The sequence below is a fragment of the Piliocolobus tephrosceles genome, chromosome X, assembly GCF_002776525.5.
Source record: "Piliocolobus tephrosceles isolate RC106 chromosome X, ASM277652v3, whole genome shotgun sequence".
NCBI lineage: Eukaryota > Metazoa > Chordata > Mammalia > Primates > Cercopithecidae > Piliocolobus > Piliocolobus tephrosceles.
The window spans coordinates 18,855,655-18,870,441 of NC_045455.1; the positions used below are offsets into that span (position 1 = coordinate 18,855,655).

The 14,787-nt window shown below is 44.4% G+C and overlaps 1 protein-coding gene across 1 annotated transcript in view; it reads left to right on the top strand.

The window, feature by feature from the left end:
• LOC113219596 (multidrug resistance-associated protein 4-like) overlaps nucleotides 1-14,787 on the top strand; it is a 287,215-nt gene that overhangs the window by 225,628 nt on the left and 46,800 nt on the right. The window contains exons 22-25 of the mRNA XM_026446541.2: nucleotides 4,537-4,656; nucleotides 5,783-5,893; nucleotides 6,816-6,916; nucleotides 8,265-8,456. Of these exons, the coding sequence (XP_026302326.1) occupies nucleotides 4,537-4,656; nucleotides 5,783-5,893; nucleotides 6,816-6,916; nucleotides 8,265-8,456 (524 nt within the window). The remainder of the gene's footprint in view (nucleotides 1-4,536; nucleotides 4,657-5,782; nucleotides 5,894-6,815; nucleotides 6,917-8,264; nucleotides 8,457-14,787) is intronic.

Consider the following 14,787-nt stretch of genomic DNA (forward strand, 5'->3'; position numbering starts at 1 on the left):
TAGACTGTAAGATCCTTGAGTTTGTTCGTCCTAGATTCCCAGGGACTTTGTTCAATGCAAGGTAGTTAATAAGCGGCACAGGAATAGGGAAGGCTGTTGGATATTAGCTAAGTAAGATTTGGGGATTTTTAAAACATGGGCTACAAAGTCTGGAGAAAAATGCCCTCAGGGTGCATGAGAATCTTTGACTCTGATCATTCTGTCTCTGAGATACTGTGGCTCAGATTAAAAGCACAGCCTCGGAAATAAAACAGATATGAGTCCAATACCCAAGTCTACCACTCACATGGCTTACTTGACTTAACCTTGGGCAGTGTTTTTTTTGTTGTTGTTTTCTTGTTTTTGTTTTTTTGAGATGTAGTCTCGCTCTTTCACCCAGGCTGGAGTGCAGTGGCTGTGATCTTGGCTCACTGCAACTGCTACCTCCCGAATTCAAGCAATTTTCCTGTCTCAGCCACCTGAGTAGCTGGGACTACAGGCACATGCCACCACACCTGGCTAATGTTTGTATTTTTAGTAGAGACATGGTTTCACCATATTGGTCAGGCTGGTCTCAAACTCCTGACCTCAGATGATCCACCCACCATGGCCTCCCAAAGTGCTGGGATTATAGGCATAAGCCACTGCACCCAGCGTTGGGCAGTGTTGTTGATGCCTCAAGTCTGTTTTTCCCTCTGTCAAAGATATAATACTTTCCCTGTTGGGTTCTTATGAGGGTTGCCTGAGACTGCTTGGAAACCTTGAACATACAGGAACTACCAGAGACACTATAGCCTTGAGAATTAAAACCATAATAACCCTCAAAGGTCCCACACAGCATCAGTACCCTGCAGCAAGACTGGTAGACCAGATCTTTGCATGCAATTCCTTTTCACGTTCTTTTTCAGAGAAGAAAGAAAATCTCTGTAGAGCGCCTCCTAAAGAGTTCTCTACGTTGTGGAAAACACAGCTGTTGATCTTGTGAAATGGCAGGTTGTGTCAGCCGGAAACTGCTGACAAGTGCATTAGAGCTGAGGCTTGGCATGTGCTCTCCCTCGGTGCTAGTTAGTTGTCTTTGCAGACCTCCCAGCTCACCCTCACTGGCAGCCCTCTCAGCCCTAAGTGGGATGTGAAAGAGAAAGGACTATCTTTTCAAAGGTTGCAGATTTCTGCTGTACCTTGGTAACTTGGTGTGAATTAAAGTGTGTAGCTTGATCTTCATGATATTCCCGGGTGTTCAAAACTGGGATGGTACCTAATTTCTCAAGTTGACCCTGCCCTGAAACCCAGTTGGAGATAAAACAGTGGCAACTTGGATCTCCTGATAAGGAAAGCAAATGACAAGAGCCATGTTGAAGGATTTCATTCCAGGACTCTGTCCCCATGACTGCCACATCTCCTTCCTTCTCAGTGGCATTCTCTAGATGATGGACGTGTTCAGTCACAACGCTCCCTTGCTCTGAAAGTAAGAGCATGGTTCTAGTGATTTCTCTGAACTACTGGGAGCCAAACTCTTTGTAGAGAAATGGAGCTTGGAATTCTCTTGTGTTATTCCCAATATCACCGTTTCCAGATTGACCAAGTCCTAGGGTGCAGGCTAGAACATCGCGTGTGCAGAAAAGACCTGTGCAGCACATCCAGCCTTTCTTACAGAAGCACCAGCTCAGTCCTCTTATGGTCATATCACCTGCCACCTTCCCAGTGCAAAGTTACAGGTTGTACGAAGCCGACACAAAACAAGTAAAAGGTTACTCTGTGTATTGAAGAGTGAGGACATTGTGGATGCCAGAGATAGAGAATAGAGAGAACCCTGCGGACTCGCGGGAGGCTCTCTGCCTGAATTAGATATAAGGGAAGTGCCAGATCACATTCTGGTGGGGAATCTATGCTCAGGGAAGGTCTGGTTTGTTAAAGCACTATCACAGGAGAGGGCCCCTAAAAGATAGTGCCCCCAGTCAGATGTATCAGCCAGGAAAGAGCCCCGAGGATGGGTGGACAGTCAGTAATCTGCAGCTCCATCTGCCCTCCCCAACCCAGGGCTTCCCACTTTCTCAGAACCCCAGTGTCTCACACCTGGCGGCCTGCTCCTTCTTCACTTCCAGAACTGTGAACTCTGGACTCTGATGTATGTGGAACCCCCACGTCTTGACACACTGGTACCCCAGCACCTCCGAATGTGCAGTGCCTGTGTGTACAGTGGGCATACCGGTATTGAGTCAGCTGTAGCACACATGGACATGTGGGTGCTGGAGGATGCTGGACTAAGAGTCCGACCCAGAAAATGAGTTAGAGTTTTTCTCTTAAATTTTCCACTCCCTCCACCCCTTACTCCCACTCTACCCCCTCATCATTTTATAAAACGTATGTAACCACCACCTGTAAGATAGATTGGGCAGGCGCGGTGGCTCACACCTGTAATCCTAGCACTTTGGGTGGCTGAGACAGCCTCATTGCTCGAGCCCAGGAGTTTGAGACCAGCCTGAGCAACATGACGAAACCCAATGTCTACAAAAAATACAAAAATTAACTGAGTGTGGTGGCACACCTGTAGTCCCAGCTACTCAGGAGGCTGAGGTGAGAGGATCACTTCAGCCTGGGAGGTTGCAGCTGCAGTGAGCCAAGATCACACCACTGCATTCTAGCCTGGGCGACAGAGTGAAGCAGTGTCTTTAAAAAAAAAAAAAAAAAAAAAAAAATTCTGCCAGACACCCCATGTTTTACTAATAGGGTCTTCTCTGGGAGCTTCACAGGTAACGAAGTCAGTGTTTGCTAATTATAAAGCATAAATTGTTTATCCCAGAAAAGAATGTTAAAGACATTGTGCTGGGTCACGTGTCCCCAACATCCACCTGCCCCAGTACAGCCTCATTCATGGTGGGCAATTGAAACTCTCAGGAATTCGTCCCTGCCCAAAAGTAGCTAGCCTGCATGTCCCCTGCCATGCAGGAGGGAGGTATGTCCTGGTAGTCATCAAACTGTGTGCTTGAAACACAATGGCCTGCTGGAAATGGTGGCTCACACCTGCCTGTAATCCCAGCACTTCGGGAGGCCAAGGAAAGACGAAGACCCTCATCTCTATGAAAAACTCAAAAATTATCCAGGCATGGTGGTGTGCACCTCTAGTCCCAGCTACTTAGGAGCCTGAGGTGGGAGGATCTGTTTTGAGTCTGGGAATTTGAGGTGGCGGTGAGCTATGATCACACTACTCCACCCAGCCTGGATGACACAGTGAAATCCTGTCTCAAAAAAAAAAAAAAAAAAAAAAAAAAAACAGGCCAGGCGCAATGGCTCACACCAGTAATCCTAGCACTTTGGGAGGCCGAGGCTGGCAGACCACCTGAGGTCAGGAGTTCGAGACCAGCCTGGCCAAGATGGCAAAAACCCCGTCTCTACTTAAAATACAAAACGTAGTTGTGAGTGGTGGTGGATGCTTACAATCCCAGCTACCCGGGAGGCAGAGGCAGGAGAATCGCTTGAACCCGGCGTAGGGCGGGGAGTGGGAGCGAAGGTTGCAGTGAACCGAGGTCGCAGCACTGCACTCCAGCCTGGATGAAAGTACAAAACTCCATCTCAAACAAGAATAATAATAAAATAAATAAATAAATAACACCACACAAACACAACGGCCCAAGGTGGAGCCACTGGTCAGTGAACCTCACGGGACATCCAGCTCCCAAAGAAAAAAGAAGTCACACAAAAGAGAATTCACCTTTTAAAATTCTGTAGAGGCAATGAACCCACTGAGACCACAGTCAGATTCTGAAAAAGGCAACGGCATATGCCATGGAGACCTCCAGACATCAGGACAAGTATTCAGTAGTCACAAAAATATCCATCAGGTTCCTGGAGCCAGTGTTAAGACCATTCAGAGACACCTTGGCTGGGCAGATTCCTTGGGCACGGCACAAGGGTATTGCAGCACCCAGGTCCATGGAGTTCATAAAGGATTGTTCCAGCATGAGTGGGCACAGAAGATTCCCCAGGATGCAGGGACGTGACTGTCTGTCTGTTCACTTACTTACCGAGTACCTGTCCTGTGCCAGGTACCGTTGAGTTACCAGGATGCAATGGTTATAGCTGACCCTTGAGAAATTAACAATTTAAGGTGGGGACAGACAGACACATAGATGGCTAATTGTAATTCAGTATAGTGAGTACTTGTAATAGAGAATTGTTTTTAAAAATCCTACTGGCTCAAAAATCAGAAATATCATTTCTGCCCAAAGAGATGTCAGGGAAGAGTACGGAGAGACTGCAAGACTGAGTTAGGAAGGAAAGAATTATAACTAGATTTGAATGTGGTCAAAGATAAAACGTTTATTTCCAGGCCCCTTACATGAGGTGTGGTTTGAGCAGGAGCTTGAGATTAGAGTGGCAGGGCCCCCTCAGGCTATTGGGAGCATTTATTTCTCCTTGAAACATGAAGCCTCCTAGGAAGCCTGCGTGTGCTGTTTGGTAGATGCTGTTTGGTAGATGCATGACCGTGGAGCTTGGGAGGCCGCTGGTTTCCCTGCATCCAGCCTCACTGAGCGGTTTTCTCTGTCTCTGTTTCCCCAGCTCGGAGTCCAGTGTTTTCCCACTTATCATCTTCTCTCCAGGGCCTCTGGACCATCCGGGCATACAAAGCAGAAGAGAGGTGTCAGGAACTGTTTGATGCACACCAGGATTTACATTCAGGTCTGTCCATTTCTGGAAATGGTTTCAAAGGACAGGATCTGCTGCTTTGTCTGTCTTAACTTCCCTGGTCCGATGAGCCTGTTGGCTGGCACCTCAGGACCCAGCCCCACATCCTGCTTTTTTGCGCGTCTTCCTCTCCCCCGCCGCCCATCCCCTTCTCCTGGGCTTGGACTCCGCTCAGAATTGCTGCTGCTCTTTTCTTCTTTGTGCCTCCTGACTGGCTTGCAGGGCCCTTCTCTCACCATGCATGGCCTGTGACTCTGTCAGCAAACGTCTTCTGCAGAAGGCCACCTAGTACATGTTTTAGGCATTGTGTGCCATTATTGTCTTTGTTGCAATTAACCACCTTTGCTGTTGTAGCACAAAAGCAGATGTCAGTACATCAGCAAACGGCTGTGACTGTGTTTCAGTGAAACTTTATTTACAAAAATAAGTGCTGGCTCACATGCTGTAGTTTGCTGACCTTTGCATCAGTGAAGATTTTTTCGATTTGGAAATTTCAGAATTTCCACCAAATCTACAAAATTTGGATCCATCATTCCAATCTTTATTTTATCTTGCTGATTAAATGGCACTTTAAAAACCACTTGCTAAAAGGAAAAAAAGAAGTAACAAACAAACAACAAACAAAAAACCACATGCAAATCCTGTTAGTGAGGTCATTTTTATATAGTCCCTAAGCAATAGTGTGCGCGGGCCTTCTGGTAAGTGTGGAAGGTGGGAGAAGTAAATTGGGACTACACTCTGCTATTGGAGAACTGGAACAGTCAACCATGTGCGTGGGTGGACTTCGCGTGAGATGCACTTCACATAAGTACCTCTCAGCACTGCAAGAGATGTCCTTATGAGACTATTTTTCTCGGTTCTTTATTAGGATCATATTCCTGGGTTTCATATTTGCATGCATCTTCACTCAAAGCCATTGTATACCATTGTGTATGTGTATCATATAGCGCCTGTATCACTTAGCTTTCTGGAATCTACAGGTTCCTTGGGTGTGCAACTTTGCTGCCCAACTCCATGTAAACATCTTCTGTAGCTCAACTGAGCAAAACGCACTCTCGCATCCCATGCAGTTAATACGGTTCTACTTACTCATCATGCTTGTTACCGTTCTCAAATTCAGAGGCTTGGTTCTTGTTTTTGACAACATCCCGCTGGTTCGCCGTCCGTCTGGATGCCATCTGTGCCATGTTTGTCATCGTCGTTGCCTTTGGGTCCCTGATTCTGGCAAAAAGTAAGTACAGATGTGACTAACTATGTATGGTATGATTACAATTGATAGCTATGTTTACAGTTATTAAATTGCACTCTTGCCACCTCGTCTAATACTACATACTGTTTGGTCCTAATGAAGTATATTTAAATCATTTATGGTGCGTCAGGTTGGATAGGATTCAGCAGTGTGACTCATTTAAGGAGTCATTTGGGTCTTGAGAGGTTTCTTTTATCTTTCTTTGCATGGGTTGATGTATGCGCAGTTGAGATTCTGAACATTCCTGTTAGCGTCTGGTAGTTGCGAAGAGAGAACCAATTTATTCTGAAGCATCTTGTCCAGCTTGTGGTGCTAGCTTTCCAACTGCTTGTGTCTGTTGTTTGTAGTTGCCTGGTGCATGAGGTTGAGAAAAATTCTCAGCAGGAAAGAGTATTATCTTCACTGCCACGTGGGTACCAGACAAGCATGGCATGAGTTCACCACCCCAGTAACAACGGTGCATTACGATACTTATTAATGGAACAAGGAGAGTAGTATTTTAGTCTCAAAAACGTTGGCACTTACAACCTATTGCTTTGTTTTTAGTGGTTTCCAGCTGTGGTTGCATTGCACATGGAAAGTGGAATAATGTAATGGGCTTTGAAACCATAGTAATGAATATCTGAATAATGACATTATTTCTTGCATATATAATGTGGTTAATTAAATGTATGTCGATCCTGTTGGAATTCATAAAATCATCTAATAATTTTTCTGAATATACAGTGTTGTTTTCCCCATTGTCTCTTGATCTCAAGCAACAAACGGTAAAAGTATAGCTATAAATGTCATTATGTGAGAATTGTTTTGACATTATGAAGGGTTCCTCTTGGTAAGTGGCAGAAGGAGCCAGGCTTAGGTTTGAAGTGGGACTGACTTTATTCCCTTCTTTCTCCTTATGTAGCTCTGGATGCCGGGCAGGTGGGCTTGGCGCTGTCCTATGCCCTCACACTCATGGGGATGTTTCAGTGGTGTGTTCGACAAAGTGCCGAAGTTGAGAATATGGTAATATTTATCTTCACGTTCTTTGCCTTTTCAAGTCTCCTTGCCATTAAAAGGTATAAAAGCCATTCTTATGTAAAATACTAAAACTGTAATTTTTACATCTTTGCTAACAGATTTTTTTAAGATCCTTCCTCCATCTGTTTTAAGTTAATGTAAAATAAAATATATACATCTTTTTCTGAGTCTTATGGTTGCTATGTCAGCAGGTTTTATATTTATCACAGCTTTTTCAGATGTAATAAATGTCTCTGTAGGAGGGAGGTTCAGAAATTCTAGAGAGGATATAAGCTAATTTCTTAGAAGCCTGTTTATTTTTCTTTCTTAATGGGTAATTCCTCATTCCTGGTAAAAGAAGATTTCAGGATTTTGAGGTTGTTTATATTTAATTAATGGGTCTCCTCCTCTCCCAGTTTCAGTATTTACTCTCTTATGTGATGAACAGAAGGAAGGAAGGCCTGAGGTTTGCTGGTGTGCCTTCATGGTACAGAAAGCCACCTCTTGGAATGTGTTAGTCAAAGGGTATTAGTTTATGGTGGTATAGGAGGCTTTAATCAATGTTTTAAATATTTGCACCTTCCCCTAAAGGGAGAAAAGCAATAAACCTAAACATCTTTTCATTCTTCCCATGGAGCAAAAGTTGAGTAATTATTACAGTGAGGTTTCATGGTCATCCAATTTAACCCATCTATATCAGGTGATCCTTCTATAGCAAAAGATTATTTAATGGGGGTGGGGGTGAGGGGGCAGAGTTTTGCTCTTCTCACCCAGCCTGGAGTGCAATGGTGCAATCTCGGCTCACTGCAACCTCCGCCTCCCGGGTTCAAGTGATTCTCCTGCCTCAGCCTCCCGAGTAGCTGGGATTACAGGCGTGCACCACCACAACCGGCTAATTTTTGTATTTTTAGTAGAAATGGGGTTTCACCATGTTGGCCAGGCTGGTCTCAAACTCCTGACCTTAGGTGATCCACCCACTTCAGCTTCCCAAAGTGCTGGGATTATAGGCGTGAGCCACCGCGCCCAGCCAGCAAAATATTCTTGATTAGTAGCTGTGAGTATTCTTTTCCTTTACAAAATTTTCTTGCCTTTAATACAGATGTGAAAAGTGGATAAATAAAATCTAAGCATTCATTTCTCTCATTCTTTTAACCTGATGTTGAAGGAAGTGGTTGTAAGTGAAGGTGTTACACAATGATGAACCAAATTTGTAAGTCATCAACATCCTCGTCTGTCTCCTGCTTCTCTCCTTAGCCAACTATGTATGAAAGAAGAACATTTCATTGACAGTCTCTTAACATCCATGAATGACACCCTCCATTCCTAACCCCTGGGGATGTCATATTTCTTTCAGATGATCTCAGTAGAAAGAGTGATTGAATACACAGACCTTGAAAAAGAAGCACCTTGGGAATATCAGAAACGCCCACCACCGACCTGGCCCCATGAAGGAGTGATCATCTTTGACAATGTGAACTTCATGTACAGTCTAGATGGGCCTCTGGTACTGAAGCATCTGACGGCACTCATTAAATCACGAGAAAAGGTTTGTTTAAAGCATCTTGCCTTCTTCTCAATTTCAGAAGATTTAGTGCTTTGTGTGCTTGCTGTCTTCCTTGTGGATGTGTGAAGGGGATTAGCGGTACATAGGTTAACCTGTCTTGGAAACTGACCATGGAATGTGGATACCAACATTCTTTCTTCATGCTGTGAACTGCTTTATTGTGGTTGGTGGGCCCCGGGCCTCAGGGCTGGAGCTTAACGTGACCCAGGATACTCGGTTTGACACCTAATTACTCATGGGTTTTTCCTGGAAGTCAACTCTGGCTTTGTGTCACCAACACTCCCATGTCTAATTCTGTTGATTTTTACTTTGTTGCATTTCTCAAGTCCTTCTCTTCCTCTCCATTGCTGCAGCTTCTGTTCCAGCCTTTCTCCTCCTCAGTCCTTTGGTCTTGTGTTAGTCTGTTTTCACGCTGCTGCTGAAGGTATACCTGGGACTAGGCAATTTACAGAAGAAAGAGAGGTTTAATGGACTTAAAGTTCCACGTGGATGGGGAGGCCTCAGAATCATGATGGCAGGCAAGGAGGAGCAAGTCACATCTTCTATGGATGGCAGTAGGAAAAGAGAGAGTTTGTACAGGGAAACTTCCCTTTATAAAACCATCAGATCTCATGACACTCACTATCATGAGAACACCACGGGAAAGACCTGCCCCATGATTCAGTTACCTCCCACTGGGTCCCTCGCACAACATGTGGGAATTTAAGATGAGATTTGGGTGGGGACACAGCCAAACCATATGAGGCCCTTTCGTTAGTCTTTCTTGCCTTCCTTTAACCTGTGTTTTGCTTTCCCTCCCCATCCCTCTCACTGCAAACTCTTTCTTTCTGAAACAGTTTGATCACAGATCTGATCCTTACATGGTCAGCTCCTGGCCTGGGTGAGTAGCTGCTGCAACCTTATGAGCCCCAGGCCCACCCCGACAGGACCTGTGTGGCTCTCAGCCCCAAGGGAAGACCCAGATCCCATGACCCCATCAGTGCTCAGAAATCAGACCCCCAAGCTGGAGGCAGTAAAGGCACCAGAGACTCACTCAAAGTCAGTGAAAGGAAAGCAAGGAGGGGCTTGGGAGGCTGTGTGGAGGTTTGTGAGCTCATTCTGCAGGCACCTAAGTCTACCAGCAATGTCCCTTTCACATGTGGCCTGGGGCCCTTGGCTAGGACTAGGACAGCCTCTTGAAGGAACTAAACCAGAACAAGACAGTAGAATCTCTTCCCCTTCCCACCCCTCTCCTTACAACTCCCAATATGGACACACAGCCCTTGTACTCAGGGTGCTCTTCTTTCACCCAAGCACCTGTCTTCCTTGCTCCTAGTGTGCATCCTTTTTCAGTCAGTTCAGACATCTCTGCCTCTTTGAAACTATGTTCTCCACATCGTCTTATAGATTCTTTTTCTGATACAGAGTCTTGCTCTGTCACCCAGGCTGGAGTGCAATGGCACATTCCCGGCACACTGCAACCTCCGCCTCCCAGGTTCAAGCGATTCTCCTGCCTCAATCTCCCCAGTAGCTAGGATTACAGGTGTGCACCACGGCACCCAACTCATTTTTGTACTTTCAGTAGAGACCAGGTTTTGCCATGTTGGCCATGGCTGGTCTCGAACTCCTGAGCTAAAGTGATCCACCCACCTTAGCCTCCCAAATCATGCCTAGGATTACAGGCATTATTTGCAGTGAGCAGTAGGTGGAAGCAGCTCAAGTGTCCATTGCCCAAGGAATGGAAAAACCAAATGTGATACACACACAAAATGGAATATTATCCAGACTTAAAAAGAAGGCAATTCTGACACATGCTGTGACATGGATGAGCTCTGAGGACAGTATGCTAAGTGAACTAGGCCAGACACCTAAGGACGGTGCTAGAAGATTCCACTTACAAGTGGGTACCTGCAGTAGTCAGTCATGGAGACAGAAGGTAGGATGGTGGGTGGCAGGGTAGGGGAATAGGCGTTAGTGTTTAATGGGTGTAGAGTTTCAGTTTTATAAGATAAACAGAGTTTTAGAGATGGATGATGGTGATGGTTGCCCAGCAATATGAATGTATTTAATATAATTGAACTGTACATTTTAAAGTGATTATAATAATCAATTTGATGTTATTTTACCACAATTTTAAAAGTACATAAAGTACTTTTGTGTATTTTGCCACAATTTTTTTTTTAAAGAAGATAGCACGATGGCATGATTTATAATTCCGAGTCAGCATCTCACAGTACCATGCGTCTCTTAAATTCAGGGAGCATTTTATGTTCATCTCTGTGCCCCCAGAAAATGGCATGCTGCAGGGCACATGATAGGCGCCTGTGAGAGTGAGGGATATGCACGTATGAAGAAATCAGTAACAAAACACACACAACAGCTCCTCCAACAGCCCATTCTCTGGGTGTCAGTGTTAGATACTTTCAAAACTGCTCTTTTTCTTCTCAGCTCTTCCTACCACAGACCCATTTAATGGGCTATAGTCATAATTGAATGAATGATACCCTTGTGCCATGAAAAATAAATGTACAGATTCATGCCCAGATAGTACCCAGGGAAGCAGCAAAAGCTGATTCGTCATTATCTACCCAGGTCCTTGTGAGCGTGAAGAGGGTGGAGACCACTCTGCACGCAGCATCAGCTGTAGCTCTTGCTGAAGGCAAGGTTTCTCAGATTCTGTTCTGATGGTGCCAGAGGGATGTCTGCTTACTCTCAGACAATGTGTTTATTAGGTCCTCCCTGATCAATATCATTCTGTTAGTTTGGCCACGTTGTAAATTTCCCTTGAAGCCATAAAATATGAATTATCTGCAAACTTCTGTTGTACAAGTTAGAAAATAACCTATATCCCCACATTGATATTGTTTCATCTTAAAACCATCCCAAATCATAGGATTACCTGAGATCTAAAATGTGGGAGGGTAAATTGAATTTGAAGACTGGATTATAGCTACAACCACTTGGCTTTTGAGACAGAGTCTCGCTGTGTCATCCAGGCTGGAATGCAGTGGCGCAATCTCGGCTCACTGTGCCTCCCAGGTTCAAGCGATTCTCTTGCCTCAGCCTCCCGAGTACCTGCAATTACAGGTGCCCGCTGCCACACCTGGCTAATTTTTGAGTTTTTGGTAGAGATGGGGGTTTCACCATGTTGGTCAGGCTGGTCTCGAACCCCTGACCTCAAGCAATCTACCTGCCTCGACCTCCCAAAGTGTTGGGATTACATGCGTGAGCCACCGCGCCCGACCCCACTTGGCTTTTGATTTGTGTCCTGGTTCACTCACAGTGTCAGCTTTAGCTTCAGTTGTGTATTCAGAGACGGCATTCAGGCAACATTGTGGTGAGTTGGTTCCACTTTGCCTGTGTATATTCACGGTTTGTCTCCTCCACACCTGCCTGCCGCCCCAGGATCTCAGGCAGTCCCTTTGCTGTTGGAGCTGATGGAGAGGGGCATTGTTCCGGCGGGGATGTAGGAATGTGTCCACACAACAGAAACAGGGCTTCATTCTCTTTCAATTGCTTCATCTGCTCAGATTTCCTGGACATTAAAATAAATAGGCAAAAGTAATAGGCGCTAAGTAGGTTTCTAATTCATGGAAGAAATAGCGAGTAAAAAAGAAAGAACTCAAATGAGGTATCTACCACCCTAAGCTTCCTGGTTACACTCCAAACACTGGCTGCATTTTTCATTTAGATGATTTTGTGGTTGATTTAATCATTTTAGAGAGTACTGGGCCATTTTAAAGCATTTTTCATCTTTAGAGGTAGATTGATTTTGGTTTGTTATTTTTTTTTCCCCTTGCTCAGAGCTATTTCTTGGATAATACATTTTTACAGATGTGTACTAGACCTTGCTATAATGTGCAAAATATTAGTTTCTTATATTCTCTCCTTTTTTACATTAATGTTGGCTGAGAAACCCCTCCTCTCACAGCCAGATTATCCCACTTCCCCTGCCTACTTGCTGATCTCAGGGGCTGGGATCAGCATCACCTGCCTCTGCTGGAAACATGTTAGAAATGCAGACTCTCAGGCCCACCCCACCCTTTTGATTAAATTGCACTGGGACAAGAACCACCCCCACTCCCGCCCCTGCAGTAAAGCCGTCACTCTCCGCTAAACAATTTTTGATGACTAATAATCTGTGATTTCCAAGAAACTTCCTTTGACAACTTGAAGTTGAGCTTATGGATTTCCCCAGCCCCTCTTATGACTAAACATGAGACTCTGGATAGTCCTGGGCCAAGTGCCACCCGACAGGTTTTTTGTTTTTTGTTTTTTGTTTTTACTTTTACATTCTGCAAATTATGAATTTGTATTACAATTTAATTCTGTGTGATTCCACATTTATGCATTCATTTGCACCTTTCCGGTCATCTCTGTCTTGTATCACAGTTTTCATCCCACCATACAGCCTTCCCTGAATAGCAGTCTCTGTCCTCATACCAGCTCAGCACAGCCATGGGTTTGAGTTCCCTTCACTACTGATGGGATCAAAATGAGTCTCACTGCCCCAGACAGTACACTAAGTCTGTCTGGCCTGTTTCCCAGTTGCCCCATGTCTAACGTAGCTGCAGGCTTTTCTCCCAGCCTCTTCTGTGGGTGCCAGTTCTTCCTGTCAACAGCTGTAATCCACCCTAATACAGGTACCATCTTGGCTCAAGGTAGTCATCTTCTTGTCCCAGCCACCTTTTTATACTCAACCATGTCCACAGCATGCATTAATGTGTGACAATAGGACCAGTGTGGCAGGCCAGTGCCTTTAAATACAACCACACTTCTCCCTGCTGTATCCCTTCTAGCTACACCAAGGGAATACAGAGCCAGGCTATCCAAGTGATTGGGAGGCCATCAGCAGAATGGGCAAGAGGCAGGCAGACCTGGGTTTCAGTCCCATTCTGTCACTTAGGGGCTCAGTTATTTCAGACGATTTAATAAGTCTTACTAAGTCTCTATTTTTCTCTCTTGCAAAATGCAAGGGATAGGGCCTAACCATTAGAGTTGTATAACCTAAGCAAGATAAGAGGTGTAAAACACCTAGCTTACTGTATACCTGAACAGTATGGCAACAGATTTCCCGTAAGTGTTTAAAGCCTGAGTTAAATGCTCAGCTCTCTGGGGGATTTCTCTGTTTTGCAGAACACCACAGGTGATACAAATAATACAAAGCTAATTCTAATATAGGTCCTTTCTACAGCACATATGGCCTAGTAGAAGAAAGAAAGTAGCATATAAATGGCTGCTGTAAGACAGAAGGAGTTCACAGATTTTATGGCTGTTTAGAAAAAAGGTGTTATGACAGCCATTAAGTGTGGGAGAAATCCACATGGGGACAGGTGGAGGATTTTAATGCAATTATGCATTTGAAACAGACTTTGGAAGGTGGTTGGAATTTCAGCAGGTCGAAATTCATGTGAAAGGCACAATGGCATATGCCAAGGCTCAATGCCATGATTCGATGTGAATGAAGAATTTGGCACCTCTGAGTGTACAGGAGCATGAACTACCAGGTGAATAACACACATGTGCACGCTTAGTCCTCACAGCCACCCCGCAAACTCAAGCCAGCTCATGGTGCTGAGGATGGAAAGGTTAGTTGGGACCGTTTTGTGGAGGAGGTTTCCCAGTGTGGAGTGCCAGGCAGAGAGCTGTACTTTGGAAGTTTAATCTGAGAATTGAGTGCACGGGGAAGATGCTAAAGGCCTGAAGCCAATTGATTTTATGTACTACTGGCAAGATGTGATGGGGCAAGTGATTCCACTTTGTAGAATCAACCTAATGTTGACTAAAACAAAGTTACAACACCCTGCTTAGTGACTTTGCAGGGATACAGGTGGGAGTAGAAATTGGTATCATATTTCTGGAGGGTAGTTTGGCATCACTTAACAGCCTCCTTTGAAAATGTTCATACCTGTCCCTCAGCAATTCCACATCTAAGAATTTATTTTAAGAAACTAATTAAGGTTGTTTGCAAAGATGTAGCTTCAAGCATATTTAACATGGTATTATTTACAATAGCAAAATATTGCAGCCTAAACATCCACAAATAGGGGATTTGTTGAATAAATAATCATATACTGTAATACGTAGCTACTGAAGTGAGTACTTTTATTAAATAATAAATGAAAATAGATTACAATAATCTGTTCATATTCTCATTGTGCCTACATATATGAGATTATATCTTTAGGAACGTAGATAACTCACACTCAGGTTCAGAAAGAAAAGGTATTAACATGTGACAAGGATTCTGTCAGATTGCTGGGGTTGTGGCCAGCATTTATTTATTTTTCAGATTCACTTGCACTGATTATAACTAGCAAAAGCGTTTTTGTTT